The sequence below is a fragment of the Drosophila kikkawai genome, chromosome X, assembly GCF_030179895.1.
Source record: "Drosophila kikkawai strain 14028-0561.14 chromosome X, DkikHiC1v2, whole genome shotgun sequence".
Classification (NCBI taxonomy): domain Eukaryota; kingdom Metazoa; phylum Arthropoda; class Insecta; order Diptera; family Drosophilidae; genus Drosophila; species Drosophila kikkawai.
In genome coordinates, this window is record NC_091733.1 from 26207571 (window position 1) to 26226053 (window position 18483).

Consider the following 18483-nt stretch of genomic DNA (forward strand, 5'->3'; position numbering starts at 1 on the left):
AAATACACTAGGAAAAAATCCGCTATAGTGAAGTTATTATATCATGCCCAAATCGACCTTCGCAGAGAGCGGGAGAGAGAGCCAATCCTCGGCAATTCACCTCAAAAGTATCTCGTAGAACTCTTCCACACGATAGGGAGAGCACAGAGCAGATTTACGCTCTTCTACTCTCACAATCTCTCTCTCGGCTGCTGAGCGAATGCCTTCGGCTGCCTTCGTATCGCCTCGTCTTGTGAAGAAACCTATAAATACAAGTGCAACCAAGCCATTCGAAAAACATTTTTTTTTGTACAAAACTTGACGTCACGGCTCCGTCGCCGCGGAAAATTAAAAAAAAAAGTAGTAGAAAAAATCCAGGTTTCAACTGCCATTTCCCGCTGTTTAACGTTATTTTCAATTAGTCTTTCGACGGGAAAAAAGCCGAATTGGCAGCACCTGGACCGCCGCGACGATCGCACTTCCAAACGCGACGCGACGCCGGATCGATCGATCGCAGCTATATTTTAATACCCGATTTCGATACCCAAAAAAACCGACTCTGATTTTTTTTCCTGTTGCCGAAGATCAGTGTGAGAAGCATAAAAAAGAAAAGTGAATGAAAAACAGGTGCTAAAAGTGAGATAGTGTCTCAGGATCACTTGGATCTTTTGGAGTAGCCGCAAAACAAAAAAATAAAAAACCCACGAAAACATGAAGCCTGCCGCGATTTGAAAGGCAGACGGAGAGAGAGAGAGCAGAGAAGCAAACAAACAAGTGAAGAAGCGAAAAAGTGAGTGATTTATATACTAAAGATACAGATGCAGATACAGATACAGATTCAGAACATAACAGAGCCAGACACAGAGTCCCAGGTTATTATTATTTGTGCCCACTTTTGCCTCCGCAAGCTCCCTCGATCTCCCTCGATCTCCTCGATCTCCGTTCCACCATCTCCACTACACATGATGTATGCTATATATGCTACATGCTACATGCTATATATGTTGTGTTATGGTTTATGGCTTATGTCGGGGTCGGGTCGGCCCCGACTACTCTCTGTGTTCTGTTTCTGTTTCGGAAGCGGGGCTAAATGGGGATGCCGGACGCAGACACACACCGAAATGGAATGGAATTGAATTAAATCAAATGATAAAAAATATAAATCGAGTGTAGAAACAGTGGCGGCCCTCTGTGCCAGTGCAGAAACAAAAAAACAAAAAAAAAACAAATAAGGCAAAAAAGCATAAAATTCAAAAATCTGAAACTGAAACTAAAACTGAAATCGAGAATTGGGTTTAAAAAAAACAGAGGCCCCTCGGCTGGCTTAGCAAAAGATACAGCTACAGATACAGATACATTTTCAGCTACAGATACAGATACAGATACAGATACAGCTACACAGCGGCGGAAGGAAAGATGCAATGCAAAGGGCAGCATCCGCACTTGTTCCTCTGCTGCTCTGTAAATAAATAGAGAATACGTTGAACTCTTCCTTACATAATCAGGGGGGGAACAAAAAGCAGGGAGCCGCATCACACATCCATCCATCATCCACAGCTCCCTCGAAAAATCCGTACCGAAACCCGTGCCGTTCTGTGTAAAAATAAGTTGCAGATACATTTACAGATAGAGATACAGATACAGCTGTGTGGATGTACTGTTGGCTCTTGGCTGATTGCATCTTCTATTGATTGGAATATAATTTATTATTATTATTTCCAGTTTTTGGCTTCGCTTCACTGGCAAAACACTTGAGTTAACACCTGGGATTTCCCACTAAAAACTGGTCATTGCTGGGGGGACTTCAGGAGGTTTTATTTCAGTGAGAATTTCTCTTTGGCTTTAACTGTAAAAGCTCTAAAAACACTCAACAAAATTTCACTAAAATTGTTTGACCAAATGTCGCTTGATCAGGTGGCTTTGCTCCTCCATCAACATCATCATCATCATCATCATGTTCATTATCGGTTGTTGTTTTTTCCATTTAATTCCCTGCCTCTGCTTGCTGCTTAATGGTTTTGTCGCGTTTCGGAATTTACACAACCGCCATAGAACACAAAACGTAAAAAATACAAAGCTAAAAACACACAAAAAACAAACATCAGCAGCTGAAAACAAAAGCAGCAGCGATTCAGAACTCAGAATCATAAAATTCGTGAGCATTCAGCTGACAGTTTAATAAATGCTCTCGGCTATGCCCCCCGCCTCCCACAGCCACCCACCATTTGCCGCTGATGCTGTGTAAGTGGGCGGGATGCTGTCAAGATTCCAGAGAGAAAGAGAGAGAGAGAGGGAGCGTGGAGGGGTCAGGGATTGGGTAGTAAAAACACGAGATCAGTAGCTCTTGGAATTCCTCAAGAAATGCCAGAATCATAAGAGACTCAGGCTGGGTTTTAGGGTTGAAAAAATATTTGGTAAACTATTATTTTAAATTAAAATGTATAGAGGGAATATTTTTTTAAACTATGATCAGAAATAAAATGAAACAAAAAGGAAGTATGATCATAAAAATATAGGAAATATTTCTTCTAGAAGATTAAAAACCTAGTTCTCTTGACCTGATTACCCTGACTTCTCTCTTGGACAAAATTCTTAAAGTCTCTGCTTCAAAATCATGAGTTCCACTTAACTTCAAACTAGACTCTAAGGTTTCTTCGGCTTCTGCCTCTACGATCTTCTCCGATCTCCCTTGGCTGTTTTATCGATCTCCTCTGATCTTCGCCTTATGTTTCTCCGATCTTCACCTGCTGCGTCTCCGATCTTCTCTTACAGCTGCTCCAAGCTCCACTATTCGCTTTTTCGATCTTCACTTGCTGCTTCTCCGATCTCCTCTTGTTCTTGCTCCGATTTCCGCCTGCTGCTTCCTCTGATCTCCACTGGCTGATCTCCACTGGCTGATCTCCACTTACTGCTGCTCCAATCTCCTCTTAATCCCTCCCCAATCTCCACTTATGGCCGCTTCAATCTCCTCATAAACCTCCTTCGATTTCCACTTACTGCTTCTCCAATCTCCTTTGAATCACCCTCCAATCTCCGCCTGCTTCTACTGCAGTTCGTTGTTTCGTTTGATGTGCATTTCGTTTTAGGTCGCATGATAAAAATACGCAAATTTCCTCTCTGTGGGTTGATTTGCTTGATCTTTTGGCAGCGAGACAACTGCCAGGTGCTGATGGCCAAGTGAATGCCCACCCTGTCTGTCCCTTTTCCCTGACCCATTTCTCGGCGAAGCAGGCTCCTCCAGTTGCTAGACTAGACATACATGCCCCCAGCTCCCAACTGCTCAGCCTCAATTAGTGCAGCACAAGAGGAAGAAAAGAAAACGCAACATGATTTAAATTGCTGTCACTGTCAGTTGTCAGACAGCGGCGACAACAACAAAAATAAATATTGCGAAGGCAGGGCGCAGCACGAGCTACACAGAACAACAGAACATGTATCTTATAGATACACGCCCGCTGAGCTGACATAATAATCCCAGAGAGTGAGAGAGAGTCTCCTCCAGTCGTCTTGTCTTGGCCAGAAGTCAGCCACATGTGCAGGCAAAAAAATGTGCCCCTTTTTCGGTTTGCCCGATCTTTGCCAGCTTTTTTTTTTTCATTTTAGTTTTTCTGATTTCTTGGCTGTCACTCAAGCTGTCGGAGAAAACTGGCAGCCATGATCCACATTCGGTTGGATAGAAGCAAGAGGTGGTGCCATTTGGTTAATAATTCAGAGCACGATCGCAGTATATGTAGATGGGATCTCGACCAAAATCTAGAGTAGAGAGAGAGAGTGGGTGGGTGGGCACGGGGCAGCCCTCTCTATTTGGTTTGGCAAGCCGGAACTATTATAGAGATGGATATATATAGAGATGGTTATATATAGTGATACACTCTAATTAGCATAATGAAACGAGCTTTTAATGAGCCGGGAGGAAGCGTGGGCCTTCTAGGGGCCGAAAGACTTCCGATTAGAAATTCATTTGAAATAAGAGTCGTAAAGACAGCGGCGATCACTTGCTGTAACCTCATGTTGCACATGCTAATGAGGTTCCCTGGGCACTCTCCACTTCCCAATTGCCACTCTACACGCCGCAGACTTCCACTCTGGACTCTTCACTTTACGATCTCCACTATCGAACTCTCCGTTACGAATCCCCCACTTCTAAGTCTCCTCTGTGCGCTCTCCACTTGGCTCACCACTCCATACTCTCCACTCCATACTCTTCATACTGCACTCTCCACACTCTACTTCACAAGCTCCACTCTCCATGGACCCTTTTCCACCACCCACTATTGTCCTCTCTACTTTCTACTCTCCACCATTCCCACTCTCCCTCCTGCACTCTCCCCCCTGCACTCTCCCCCCCCCCCTGTATTCACCTCCTTCCTACTCTCCACTCTCCACTCTGCACTTGTTTAATTGTCAATTGATCGCCAATTCCCATTTCCCTCGATCGATCGAATCCATCCGCTTTTGGAATCCGAACCCGAGACCCATAACAAACCCGAGACTGAACCCGAGCCCGCACTTGTTGCTCTCTCCACCGCTGGCCACCTCTTTTTTTCTCCAAGCCACACGTTCTCCCTGGTCGGATCGGTGGACGAAACCCCACCCGCTGTTGTGTGGACGGTGGCCATAATGGTTGATTTTAATTAAATATTTCTTCTTCCTGTTGTTGTTTCCCTCGTTTTTCGCTTGTTCGCTCTATGACAAAACCCGGGACTATAGTTCCAGTTCCAATCCCGTCCCATTCCCCTTTCCCATACCCAACCCCTTGCCATAAAACCCCTGCCTTCCGCTTTCCGCTTCCCAGTTCATGACAAGTGCACGACCTCCCTGTCAGAAAGAGAAAGAGAGAGTGGGATAACAGAGAGAGATATGTTAGAGAAGAGATATTGGTGAGGCTAGGAAAACCTACAGGGTCTTTAGGGACACACTTCTCTTCCAGCGGAAGTGTCTTCCACTTGCCAGCGCCGTCGCGTTTGCCGCATAAATAATAATCGCTGTCTATAATAGTTGATAGTCCAAGGAATATCGGGGAATCGAAGGAGTAGACTGCGGATGACGTTGGAGCTAGAGCTGGGGCTGGGCCTGGGGCGGGGGGGGATGAGCATTGAACCCAAGCCAAGCCGGCAGTCGGTGGTCGGCCATTAAAGTTGATTGCAAACTGTACGCATTTATGATCGCTCTGATGATGGCGATGATGAGGGAGAACATGATGATGTAGAGGTGGGGGATGATGGGGGAGATAGTGTGGAGCCAGATGATGATGATGATGATGGAGATAATGATGAGGGAGCTGGCGTCGCATTATCAGCATTTACATTAGCATGACTATGACCGTTGGCCGTTTATTAGTTTGCCGTTGCGCGAATTATTTTGAGAGGGAGTAGCTCCTCTCCCAGCTCCTCTCTTAGCTCCCCTCTGGGATTTCCTCCTAAAAGATCTATGATATGATCTCCAGCTGTTCGGTTCCCATGGGAAAAACGTGCAGAATTTACCCATAAAAAAATTCTTCTCATCATAAAAAATATTTTCTTCTTACTTTTATGCAGAATTATGTTGCCGCCAAGACTCCCAGCGGAGTTGGTGCTGGACCAGGATGAGGAGGAGATGCACACAATGTTTCACAAGCGAAGGCGACGAAGGAGCAGCTGGCTGGAGGGTAGACCTGCCTGCCTCACCCTGCTCCTAATGCTACTCTTATATACAGCAGCCGCGTGTACAGCTGCCTCACCCGCCACCACAGAAGTGTCTGCCCCAGATGATCCTCCTCCTCCTTCGTCTGCCATTAGCTCCTCCTCCAGCAGCAGCTCACCCTGTGCCCCCCAGCACTGGTGGGACTCGCAACGTGACCGTTGCACGGCCTGCACTAGATGCCAGGGTGAGATGATACCGCTGCGTCCCTGTCAGCTGCACACGGACACCATTTGTGGTTCCATCTATGACCTCAAGATCGATTGGGTGGTCCTGGCCAAGACAGAACCCAACTGGAAGGAGGTACGTCCAGGGTAGCCCTAATATAACTCTTGTATTAATTTTACTTCATTTTGCAGCGTCGAAAGTCCTCGGAGTACGAGCACTTTGATCAAAACGCTGCTCCTTTGCAGCATTTGAGCCACGAGCAACTGCAGCAGCTGCATGAGGAGGCCACGGCGGCCGCCGCCTGGGCTTTGGACTGGCAGACCGGTGTCCTCTATGTGGCAGTGCTTACCTGCCTGGTCTTTTTCTCTGTGGCCGCCTGCATACTCATCCATCACATGCGCCAGTGGCGCCGCATGGAGCGACGCCTGGATCAGGGTGAGTGTTTTGCCAAGTCCCTCTGGTTAGCTCTAGTTTTTCTTACCTCGAAATATATATGTGTTTGTGTATATGGCTTTCACACGCTCCTCCTCCGTTTCACCTGGCCAGCAACTCATTAGCCATTCTGAGCTCGTTCCAAGGGCTCAGTCCCAAAAACGCACAGAACCGATCTGCCTGCTTGGCATGCCCGACCATCGCTCACCTGCTGCTGCCTCTACTGCTGCTGCTTTGATTGATCCCGGCCCTAAGCAGCATAAAGCCGGGATCAGACCATAGCATACATATTTATAAGGCGACGGGCCAGAACACGACACTTTGATGTATGGGAATCTCTGCCCGGCATCGCCAAAGAGGTCTGGGTCGCAGAATAGCTGCACGAGTTGAAGGCAGCTCCAAGGCATATTAAAGAGTTGCGAGCATTGGAGAAGCTAAGGAGGAGTGGTGGAGGAGGTGGTGTGGAAGGAGGAGTAGTAGAGGAGGTGGAGCAGAGGAGACCCTGTGCCAAAGTAGAACGAAACGTCCAAATATTTGGCCATGCCATTTGCATGCCAATGGAGGAGCTGGCACTGTGCCTGTGCCGGTGCCGGTGCCGGTGCCTGTGTCTCTGCCCATCCCCATCTCAAACTTGACCGAAGAACGGGAGTCTCTGCTTTGCCCAAATGGAGCATATCCCATACAAACACACAAAGATATTAATGGAGAAGAGATCTCTCTTTGGGAAAGGCCACATGTGGAGGGAAAAGAAAAAAGAAGATCGAAATTAAATGGAAAAGTCTATATGCCTTGGTCTCTAAGGCAGCTATTAGGTGAGATATTGGGTATCGGTAATGATATGGTACATCCCTCTTTTCAGTCTTCTCTAGATAGTAAACAACTCCTTAATAAGATATAGTATTCTCTAAACCTGTAAGGACTTATCCCTTTTCCCAAATAGACATAGACCATGCTAGATCAACTCGCCTAGAGACGCCTCTGCAAAGATTTATGACCTGTTTTTCAATGGGGAAGATTCTCTCAAAAGAAGCTGTTCCTCTGTTTCTGCTGGTAATCATAATTCAGGGCGTGTCACATTGCACAATGCGTGTCCAGCGTGTGGAAAATTTATGGAGGCGAGGAAACTCGAAAAGAGGGGGGAAGGGGTCAATCGGGTGCGAAGGGAAGTGCGAAGCGAATGCCACGCCACTTGCCGAGACCGGAAGTGAATCTCGGCGTCTCGGCCAGGTAGCTATGCCTATCCCTCTTCCTATCCCAATTCCAATTTCCATTCCAATTCCAGTTCCAATATGCCTCCCCTACCACTCAAGGACAAGCGGATGTTTGTGGAAAATTCTAAAATCATGTCACACAAGCAAAAGCAAGCGTGTATTTTTGGGGGGAAAACATGTTGTTTTCCCAACGGCAGCAGGAAATGCCCGGAAGAGGGATGGATTTTCTGTGTGTGTTTGTGTTTTTCAAGTTGTCTATTTTATGTTTTTTTCTGATTTTCTGTGTGATTTTCTGTATTTTGTGTGTTTCTGATTTCTGTTTTCCCTTTTTCTATATATTTCCTATTTCCCCTATTTTCTTTATTTTCCCTATTTTTCTTCTATTCTTTTTTCCTGTAATTGAATTCTCCTTCGATCTCATCGACAGTTTTAAATGTTAAATGGTGTGACAGCCTCGTTAAAAAGGGGCAGAGCTGGGCTCCCTGCACTTCCGCCCGGCAAAAGGGATCTATAAATATATTCCCCGGGTTTATATATATCTTTATATATCTATATATATCAGTATATATACATGTATTGGTAGTGATTGAGCATCCACCAGCTGCTGGCAACACTTTCCAAGAGTCGCGTTCAAGCGCTTCATTGACAATCGTTGGGGCTGCAGCCTCCAGCATTTTAAGCAGTTTCCCCATATCTTTTGATCCCCTTAACCATCTCTTTATCCCCTTTTTCCCAGTGTATTTGGCACGCGCTTCTGGTTCCTGGCTTCCTTTAGCTTGACAGAGGAATCTGCCAGAGCAAGGCAAAGCAATAAATTCAACAGCAGAGATCGAGGGAAGCTAAGTGGGAGGGGGATCTGGGAGAGCTGGAGGAGCTCCAAGAGGAACTCAAGGAGAGGAAACTAAAGCAGGAGGAACTGGGGAAAAGGGAAGAGGAGGAGTAAAGAAGGAGGAACTGTGAGAAGAGCTGGAGAAACTGGAATGAAGAAGAAGCTAGAGAAACATTTAGAGAAGTTGTGGAAAATCTTGTAGCTTGTATATTTCCATGTTCTTGTGTGTTTTTCCTTTCCCCTCAATGGTTTTTCGCGCTTCCATAAATAGATTGAGGGGGGGTGAAGGGGGCAAGAAATGGCTCCCAAGATTGGCCAGAGGAGATCTTTGCAAACATTGATTCCCGTGCCTACTCCTCCTCCAATGATTTCCCTCGTTAAGAAAACTCTCTTCCTGGACTTTGATTTTCCTTGGAAAAACTCAATGCTCACCTCTTTATATGCACATGTGGCCGGAAAATGGAAAATTTTCTGGGCAAGAAAACAAATTCAAAATCCAATTGAACTGCGCAAATTTGAAAATTACAAAAAGAAAAGGAAAAAATCGGTGTATTGGAAAAATCGGAAAATGGAAAAACTTGTGCTCTGGCCTCGCCTTGCGTCTTTGTTTTTATTTTTATTTCCATTTTTCCAAGAGATTTTATTGTTTGCCTGCCTTCTGCCAGCGATTTTGTTTATAATAAAAGGCGTTGAACGATGGACGAAAAGAAGACGCACATCGGCGGCGGCGGCGGCGTCTCTCTTGGGCAATGGAACTTAATTTTCATTTTCATTTTCATAGGTTTTTTTTTCTCGTTTTTCGTTGTTCTTCTTTTTTGTATTCTGTTTGCTGCCAGTTTATAAATAAATGATAAATTATCTGCCGCTGGCCTCGATCAGCTAGCCAGCGGCGCCTCTTGTTTACAATTCGCAACTCATCCGGAGCGGTTTCCTGTGGGGGCAGTCCATAAACACATCGATCCGATGGCCGAAATCTGAAGTCTATAACTTTTTTATTAAATATAAAGAACCTCCTTGTAGACAAAAACTTAGTTCGATATGATATTGATATTAAAAACCGATAGTTTTGCGTACAAAACGTCCGATTCAGACTCATGAATGAATGATAATAAAGTTAAATAAATAAATAGTAAATCAAATGTTATCCGATTGCGGACCTTTTACGGGTATTTCCTGGTAATACGCGATACTCGTCCGCTATTCCTCCTTTTGTGCGTCAGTTTTTGATCTTTTGGCGAATCTAAAGTGGACCAGCCTATACTTTGTTCATATTTAATATCTTTAGAGGACATTTTTCGGTTTAAGAAATGCCCTTATACCAAGAGATAGGACTCTATGGGTTCTAAGTGAATTTCGGCCTGGTTCAGGCTTGATTCAGGCTAAGATCTGGCTGTGTTTCTGTAAGATTTCAAGTTAATTATAGTCTCCAATTTGAGGCTGGCTTTTCCTCTCCTTTTAAACTCTCAAATCCCCAAAGAAATTTTAAACTTTTAATAAAATTAAATCCTTTTTTTTCATACCCCTTTCCAGATGTGGAGGAGCTGTCCACCAAGCTGATGGCCAAACTGGCCGAGGTCCAGAGTCTGGATGGCGGCACGTTCTTCATTGGCAATGCGGACGCCTTGCGGGGACTCCCCAGCTCGGCCATGGTGACGGCCACCTCGGCGTCAGTTGCCGCCTCACATGCAGCGGCGGCGGCAGCGGCAGCGGCGTCCCAGTCGGGAATCTTTCAGCCGCAACACGTGCTGCTGCCGGGTAAGTGTAAAAACCAGATGCCAAAAAAATTGAATCCACTTGAAGGAACCACAGGGAATCAGAGCTCAGCGGGTGGGAAGGGCGGTTAATTAGCATGGCAAAAATATATATAAAAACCTTTTTGTTTTAACCTTCACCAGTTAATACTTATTCTTTATTTTCTTTCTCTTTTTTCCACAGAGAAGCGCAGTGGCAAGCACCAGGAGCGACGTGTCCTGAAGGCGCTTCAGCCGGGCAACGTGTACATCGAGGAGAGCAATGTGCCACCTGGTGGCTTTGGGCATGGCCCGGGCATGGGTCTACGCGGGCACAAGAACTAGGCTACGCGGAGAGAAACAGAGAGAGAGCATACTTAAGGACTAAGGATTAAGTGAAACGATATTTAAAGAAATATATATATGAAATATGAAAAACTTTGTACAAACAGCCGCTTAAAAGGGGGATCGAAACTATTATTATTTTTACACAACTAAATATATATATATATTATATATAAAATATATATATATGATATACCTATATTATATTATTAATCTTATTCTAATTATAACGACACTTTTTTTTTTTTTTGAATCGTTATGTTGACTTGTTTGCAGCTTTGGGGCGGCAGGAGGTTTTGTACATAGAAAGAGGATTAAATACGACTATAATTATTAATATTAATATATATAATTAAAAAATTTTTCTACTTAATGTAAATACTAAGGCGAACCCACGAACGATAATGGAATGAAGCCAAAGCCAGGCAATATCGGCAGCATATCAGCTACTATATACACGGGGACCTTATACAGAGTCCCCAATTCAAGTTAAAACCATATCCAAGAAAATCGATTTAACTGTAACTAGAATGCTAGAGGAACCCTACTTATAATAACGATTAATTAATTATTAATTAACTGTAATGTTAGGGCAACAAATGTTTATGTTCTAAGTGCTACAACTATCATCAATCACTGTGTGTGTGCAAATGAGAATAAAAATGTTCTATGACTACCAGAAAAACATATTTGGTTTTAGGGGAATGGGGGGGTTATATACATATGTGTTTATATATATATTATATTTTTTATATATTATTTAGGTATTATATATATATATATTTTTATTTTTTTATATTTTTCAATTGTTTGTTTTTAGTATTTTTAATTGAAAATATCAAGTCGTGGCAGATTTTAATCGTTTCTTTTAAATCTCCCAAGTGTGCACATATAATTCCCAACTGATTCTAACATCCCTGGGTTTAGGTTTAAACAAAGGTGAGCCCATATGCTCTTAAATATTATGCTATTACTTAGTTACTTATTCTAAAATTAACTAAATATTTTCTTAATTAAAAAAAAAAACACTTAAATTATAAAATACTTGTCAGCTAAGACCTCTGCTTTCTTTAGGAGCTCTGTTATCTCCTTGAGATCCTTAAGATCTAAGATATTTATAGGATTTCCCAGATTTCTGCACTCTCAAAGATCTGTGATATCTCAAACATCTCTGATATCTCCAAGATACAACTTCTGCCTTGCTGGCTGGCACCAAAGTGTCTACACTCAGGGCATCCTAATGGAAGTGTCGCCTCAGGAAAATCAAGATCTTTCTGAAAACAACCAAAAAAAACACATGTAGTAGAGGTGCCGTTTCCCAAAGATGCACACACAACTAATGGGCAGGCCAAAGGCAGCCCAGGAAATGTCTTTCAGCCTTTCAGTGGAAATGAAAATGAAAATGGAAATAGGCACCTCCCACTCCTCCTCCTCCTCGAGCGAGCGTTGGGTGCATTTTTCATTTGGCATTTGCATTTTACGAGAGAATTGCTGTCCCCAAGTTAACATTGAAAATGGCCAGCGACCAGCGACCGGACGGGGGACAGCGAATGCCTTTGCATTTATTAATGCTGCCTGCTTTGCAGTTGCACAATCTTAAACGATTGCCACTTGTGGTTGTGCACACACAACAATGTGTGTGCTTTGCCATTATTGCCGTCGTCTCTAATTCCCAATGAAATCCGGACTGCGAAACGGGCAAAACATTTCCAATGAAAAGCCGATGCCCCCCCCAGTCCCAGTCCCCGACTATTGACCATTCCGCTCACGAAGCCCCAGAGTTTCTGATTGGAGATTGCTGGATTCCGTGGCCAGCAGCAGCGGCAGAAATTAATTAGCCGCGACGTGGCATAAATTAGCAAGAGCGGGCAGAAAGCAGCAAGCAGAAAGCCCAAGCTGAAGACAGGCTAGCAAAGAGTTCAGAGTCTATTGGGAGATATTAAATTAATTAATAAATAAGTAAAAGCTGATCTTTGGGGTCCATAATTAGCTCTAAAATATATTCTATATTATATATATTTTCTTTATTTTTTTTCTCTTTTTTTTGTATATTTTTAATATATTTTTGGGGTAAATTGTATTAATTTATTAAGCAAATATTTGATTTTTAAGGAAATGATTAGCTTTAAAATATATTTTTTTATATTATATAATTATATATTTTTACTGTATCTTTTATATATTTTTTCTATATTTTCCCTATATTTTTTATATATTCTTCATGTATTTTTTTATGAATTTTGATATATTTTGTATATATTTTTGGGATAAATTAATACCAAATATTATTTAAATATTTGTTCTTTTGGTCCATGATTAGCTCTGAAATATATTTTATATTATATATATTTTTTCTATATATTTTTCTTAGTTTTTTTTATATTTTTTATATTTTCTTTATTTAAAAAACAACGAATTTTCTAAAATAACCCAAAAAACCAATCTATAAACACCTTACTTCAGCTCAAATTTCACTCTAATTTCTTTTTTTTTTCTGTCAGAAATTCATTATTAAAATTTATCACCTTATTTTTAAATTAATTTAATTTTTAATATAAATTTTAGCAATTTAAAAAATACGCCTTTATTTGGTAAATTTGTTTTTGTTTTTAAAATATTTGTTTTATTGGACTTTTCATGCCAGCTTTGATCTAATTTCTGTAATAAAGTGATCCAACGGGATATCCGCTTTGAGGCCCTCCAGCTCCTCAGCGATTTTTCGCTGGCGCCGTCAGTTCCGATTTCAGTTTTCTCAGTTTTCCAGTTTCCCAGCTGCGATGTGATACCCAAGAGAAGAGGCTGTGGCACATGCCAAACTCATTTGTGGTATTTTTAAAATGCAACAGGCAGCCAGGAGAACGCTGGGAAAAATCAGCTTGAAGAAAGAGAATCTTAAAAATATAACTTAATATAATAATAATATATATGAAAAATTTTAGAATAAATAAATTTTTTTTATCGATTATATTCCGATATTAAAACAGTATCGATATATTTATTTAGGTAAATAAAACAAGGTTTTCCCTATTATATATATTAAGTTTAATTTAAAATTAAATATAAAATTAAATAAAATATTTTAATGTAAAGAAACTCAGCAAGGCATGTATTTTTTTCCAGTGCACCAGCCACCGAGAGGGAAACCCGACGCTTGACGGAAGAGGCTGCATCTGCGGCAGCTGTCCCCGAGATGCACTTGAGATTGTAAAAAGCGGAAGGGCGGAAGGAAGTGGCCATTAACCGGTGGCCGGGGGCATCTCCAGCTGCTTGGATACTACGGATACTAGATACTAGACGGAAGATACTCGATATACTTGCCGTTGGAAATTAATGGGCATGGCCAATTGCTCAATGAATCAAAAATAGCGCCACGAGGCGAACTCTGGCGGGGATCCCATTCGATACCATCGGGCGAGAGGGTTCGCCTCGGAATGTGCACGTCGTCGTCGTGCTGGCATTTTTGGCTTTCTGGCACTTGGCCATCATCAAACTGGCTAACTGGCTAACTGACTAGCTGGCCAGCTCTGGCCGGCTGACTGGCTGTCCAAATGTGGTCAACAAAGGCGTTTGATACGCTCTGCAGGCCCCCCCTTTTTTGGGGGACTCGATTTGAATTTGGCCGCGAGCAAATAATAATGGTGATTGCGGCGCTTTTGGCCCGTTTCCGTTGGCCGAGAAATGCCAACGGGGCGGCGGAAATGCGAAACGAAAAATTGCAAAACGTAAACAGTAGAGGGGGAAAAACGTGTGCAAAAGGGGGGCAATTGATGGGAAAACCAAAGGGAAAACCATGGGGAAGAAACCCAATAAACAACACACAAACAGCCCGACAGGAAGTGAGTTTTGCTGCCGGAAGTGCAGCTGCTGTTGGAAATCTTTGGCTTGAAAGGGAGATGAGTTGAAATGAGATGAAATGAGATGAGATTATCCGTTGGCCAAAGTTTATCAGGGATCTAAAATCTGCTGGATTTTCCACAAAGCTTTTCCGCAGCTGGTTTGGTTGTCTGCTAGTCGAAGAAGCAAAGTTTCCTAGTTTTTCTTTTCTTAGATTTCCTTTGAAATATTTTTATATATATTTTATTATATATATATATTTTGTTTCCCTTTTTAAAACAAGAATAATTACCCTAAAAATTCAATAAAAATATTTAAAAATGTAGTTTTCCTGCCCACCTGGCCTCCTAGATTTCCAGCCTCCACTTTTGCCCGAATTTCATCTAGTAACTAACCAAGTAGGCCCTGGCTTCGGTGTCTTTAGCATTCTATATCTTGTTCCTAGTCTTATCGTAGCTTTCCCATTGCTAAGCGATCAAGCAAGGAATTCGGACGTTTGAACAAAAAAATAAATAAAAAGTTACAGAATTTGTTGGCCTAAATTGTTGTCGGGAAAAAAGTTTTGTATTTTTTCTAAAGTTTATTTTAAAGAAGTTTGTGTATTTTTGTTGGTAAAATGCTTCCGGTTAATGTAAACAAGGACGCGGCCGCCATGAAGGAATCCTATCACAAGGAATCCCAAGACAAGAAATCCCTGAAGGAAACCATTGACGAATTCCTTAAGCAATACCCCAAGGAATCCGTCAAGGAAACCCCCACACAGGAATCTCTCAAGGAATCTATCAATAAATCTTTCAAGGAATCCGTCAAGGAATCACTTGAGGAATCCCTTAGCGAATTACCCAAGAAATCCCCTAAGAAATCCCCCAAGAAAGGTCTTAAAGAATCTCTCAAAGAATTCCCCAAGGAAACCCCCAAGGGATCCATAAAAGAATCTCTTGAGGAATCTCCCAAAAGATCCCCCAAGGAGACCTTTAAGCAAGAATTGCTAAAGGAATCTAACAAGAAATCTCTCAAGAAATCCGCGAAGGAATCGGCCAAGGAATCCCCCAAGAAGACACTCAAGGAGACCCCCAAGGAGACCCCCAAGGAGACCCCCAAGGAAACCCTCAAGGAAACCATCAAGGAAACCCTCGAGGAATCCCCCAAGGAATCCCCCAAAGAAAGCCCCAAGGATACCTTCAACCAGGAATTCCTCAAGGAATCCATCATTAAGACCCCCAAGAAGACCCTAAAGGAATCCAATGAAACCCTCATAAAATCCCCCATAGAAACTCCCCTAGAAACTCCCCTAGAAACTCCCATAGAAACCCATAAAGAAACCCCCAAGGTTACCATCAAAGAATCTCGTAAGGAGACCCTCAAGGAATCTCCCAAAGAAACCACCGAAGAAACCCCCAAAGAATCCCTCATAAAAGAATCTTTTTACGAGGAAACCTCCGCTGATATTCTCAATGAGAATATCCGCAATGAGACGCTTTATCTAGATGCCATTGAAGCCACTTCAGATACTTTACCCTCGCTTCTTACAGGTAATTCCCCCCAAGACGCCTTCGTTTCCTTCAGATAATTCTACAGATTCTTCTTCTTTGCTCCACAGATACCACTGTCTTCGAGGAGTTCGGTTCTCAACTGGAGTTTTTCCAACGATCCAAGGAGATCGCCGACACCTTCAACTGGACCATCTTGTTCCAGCCGAACCGCTTGCCTCCTCGCTTGGAGCGTCTCATCTACTGGCGTGAGTTTACAAAATCCGGCTTGACTTTCGTCGGTGGATTGTCCCTTCTCCTGGCCCTCAACCGCTTCTCGGTTATATTTGTGGTGCCCTTCTTGCTGCTGCACCTGATGCTGGGATCTGTGACACTGCGCATGTTCAAAACGGTTATGCGCACCGCCAATATCCCTTACATAGCTCATGATCTGCTTGATTACGACAACTTGGTGCTGATCCTGTCGCGGGAGAAGGTGCAGAATGTGACCGGTTCGTTGGCGAAGGGATTCAATGACTTGCTAGGCCATCTCATAAATTTGTTTCTATTTAAAAATGCCTGCGACTCGATGCACTTGAGCATTTTTCTAGTCTCGCTGGCCATGCTGGGGAGAATGATGAATGGCATGACCATGGCCATTTCGGGTGAGTTCTTTTTTGGAGATTTGGTGGATTAATAGAGAGGTTAAGTAACTCTTTTTTTGCAGTTTATATTTTTATGTTTACCATTCCAAAGTTATACGAGCTGAACAAGTCTTTCGTTGACCACAAACTGGAGTGCATGCGGAAGTACCTGACCACAGTGGTCCACAAGTAAGGAGACTAGAGTCTTTATATTATGTTTTACTTTAAATGTTTTCTTTTTTTCTCCTCCAGGTTCCGTGAGGCCCTTGAACACTAGACAAGGCACAAGATATTTACAAGAAACAAAAAATGTAAGAAAATAATTGTATAAGCTTTTTTGGCCAATATTATTACTGAAATAAACGTTACTTTTGGAGGATTCTTATATTAAATAAATAAAAACTATTTAATGTTTTTAATAAAAAACTGTATCCTTTAGTTGTCTTACCAAAGATCTTTAAACCATCAAGTTGCCCAATGCCATTGGATTTTTTGGGGTCTAGAGCTAGCAGGTGCTGAATTTTTAGATATTGTTTGTGCAAAAGGGACTGTTTACTGCTTAAAAAAAAATTAATTTAAAATGTAATATATAATTGGAATAAATAATATAATAAAAAATGGGGGTTCTTGCTGCGTAATTGTATATTTAATATATAATTAAAAGAAATAATAAAATTAAATAAATATTTTATATATACAAATGAATGTTAATGATATTACATTATGGTCTACATTAATCGTTTTCATCTTTTAAATATTAATTTTTTAGGGAGTGGAAATAAAGGGCCAAGAGAATTTCCAAGATTTGTTTTTATTATATTTATTAAACATTTACGGGCTTTCTTCTTTCTTTCTTTTTGTATTTTTAAATAAAATTTTATAATTTAAGGAATCACAAATTATTGTATGCCTTCTTAGGCGGGTTATATATTGTCTTTAATAATATTATTATTATTTATTTTTTATTATTACTATTTAATATTATTTCTTCAAGGTCTTTAGTACTTTTATTACTTTTATAAAGTACATTAAAACTTTAAAGAATTTTCAGTGTTCTCTTTATGCATTTTTAAAGAAATTCCCAATTAAGAAAATCAAAAACAAGCACAAAATACATTCTAAAATTAAAAAAATACCAGTATCCAAGCAACTGAAAACCAAACTCTGCCTTGAACTCTTTGTCAAAATCGAAAATCAGACAAAACATATTCCCCTTTGACCAAATCAGAGCCTGTGGTTTGCCTCGAGCTCCCATATTTCAGTATCTTTTTGTTATTTCTTTCAAGTCCTTTGCGGCATGTACTCCCCCGAACGGTGGAGCATCTGCAACTCCAGCTCTGACGACGACGACGACGACGACGACTTGACACGACTGCGCTTCCTCGTCGAGCATCGACGGCCACCGACTGCCAACGGGCAGCGCAGCAAGGAGGAGCAGGAGGAGGAGGCGATGTCGGCGGGCTACCATACGGAGGAAGATGATCTGAAAGCCTTCGAGCGACGCCTGGAGGAGCTGGCCGCCGCCGATAGGCCGCGTACCGTTCGCTGGCCAGTGGTCCTGGGCACAATCTTTGCCTGCACCGCCATCAGTGCCTGCCACTGGCTGGAGAATGTGCGTGAAAGCGATTCCCTTGTCCTGCGATCGCTCTCCAGTCGCGGTGCCCTGGCCCTATCCCTGGCCACCATTGTCGTGATGATCCTCTATGGCGTCAAGCAGGTCATCAAGCCCTGTCCGAGTCCGGCTGTGGAGAATACACGGGATGCCCTGGCCATGTTCCGTCTGAATTGCGACAACGATGGCCGTCTGGCTCGGATGCCACCGATACCCAGAAATGCTGCTCCGAGGGCATCGTTACGCAATGCGCGTTGACCACAAATCAGAGAATCAGAGTGTCTCTCGGTACATGTATGTTGATGAAATTGTTGGCAAATAAATTTCAATGGTAGTGGAGGCGGTCTAAAATATCAGTATAAAAAAAGGGATTTTGATTGGATTTTATTTGGATTTAATTTGTATTTTATTTTAATTTTGTTTTGATATTATTTGAATTCTATTATTCTTTTATTTTGATTTAGTTTGGATTTTATTAAGACATTTTTTAGATTTTATTTGAATTTTATTTGGAGTTTATTTAGATTTTGTTTAGATTTTATTTGGATTTT

General features: G+C 42.1%; 2 protein-coding genes across 2 annotated transcripts; both read left to right on the plus strand.

Annotated features, from left to right (window-relative positions):
• The first annotated feature begins 297 nt into the window (after nucleotides 1–297).
• On the plus strand, nucleotides 298–11052 carry wgn (Tumor necrosis factor receptor superfamily member wengen). The gene is made up of 5 exons (XM_017175102.3): nucleotides 298–769; nucleotides 5517–5961; nucleotides 6018–6261; nucleotides 9829–10053; nucleotides 10234–11052. The coding sequence occupies exons 2-5, from the start codon at nucleotides 5521–5523 to the stop codon at nucleotides 10371–10373; spliced, it is 1050 nt and encodes a 349-aa protein (XP_017030591.1). The 5' UTR covers nucleotides 298–769; nucleotides 5517–5520; the 3' UTR covers nucleotides 10374–11052.
• Nucleotides 11053–14653: 3601 nt separating this feature from the next.
• Nucleotides 14654–16722, plus strand: LOC108080268 (reticulon-3-like). The gene is made up of 4 exons (XM_017174932.3): nucleotides 14654–15739; nucleotides 15808–16341; nucleotides 16404–16509; nucleotides 16573–16722. The coding sequence occupies exons 1-4, from the start codon at nucleotides 14824–14826 to the stop codon at nucleotides 16595–16597; spliced, it is 1581 nt and encodes a 526-aa protein (XP_017030421.1). The 5' UTR covers nucleotides 14654–14823; the 3' UTR covers nucleotides 16598–16722.
• The last annotated feature ends 1761 nt before the right edge of the window (nucleotides 16723–18483 follow it).

Excerpts from the sequence above, each read along its gene's own strand:
- wgn (XM_017175102.3), top strand. The coding sequence starts at position 5,521 with ATGTTGCCGCCAAGACTCCCAGCGGAGTTGGTGCTGGACCAGGATGAG. Across the intron at positions 5,962-6,017 it reads CAGAACCCAACTGGAAGGAG|CGTCGAAAGTCCTCGGAGTA; the intron begins GTACGTCCAGGG and ends TTCATTTTGCAG. Across the intron at positions 6,262-9,828 it reads GGAGCGACGCCTGGATCAGG|ATGTGGAGGAGCTGTCCACC; the intron begins GTGAGTGTTTTG and ends ACCCCTTTCCAG.
- LOC108080268 (XM_017174932.3), top strand. The coding sequence starts at position 14,824 with ATGCTTCCGGTTAATGTAAACAAGGACGCGGCCGCCATGAAGGAATCC. Across the intron at positions 15,740-15,807 it reads TTTACCCTCGCTTCTTACAG|ATACCACTGTCTTCGAGGAG; the intron begins GTAATTCCCCCC and ends TTTGCTCCACAG. Across the intron at positions 16,510-16,572 it reads CTGACCACAGTGGTCCACAA|GTTCCGTGAGGCCCTTGAAC; the intron begins GTAAGGAGACTA and ends TTTCTCCTCCAG.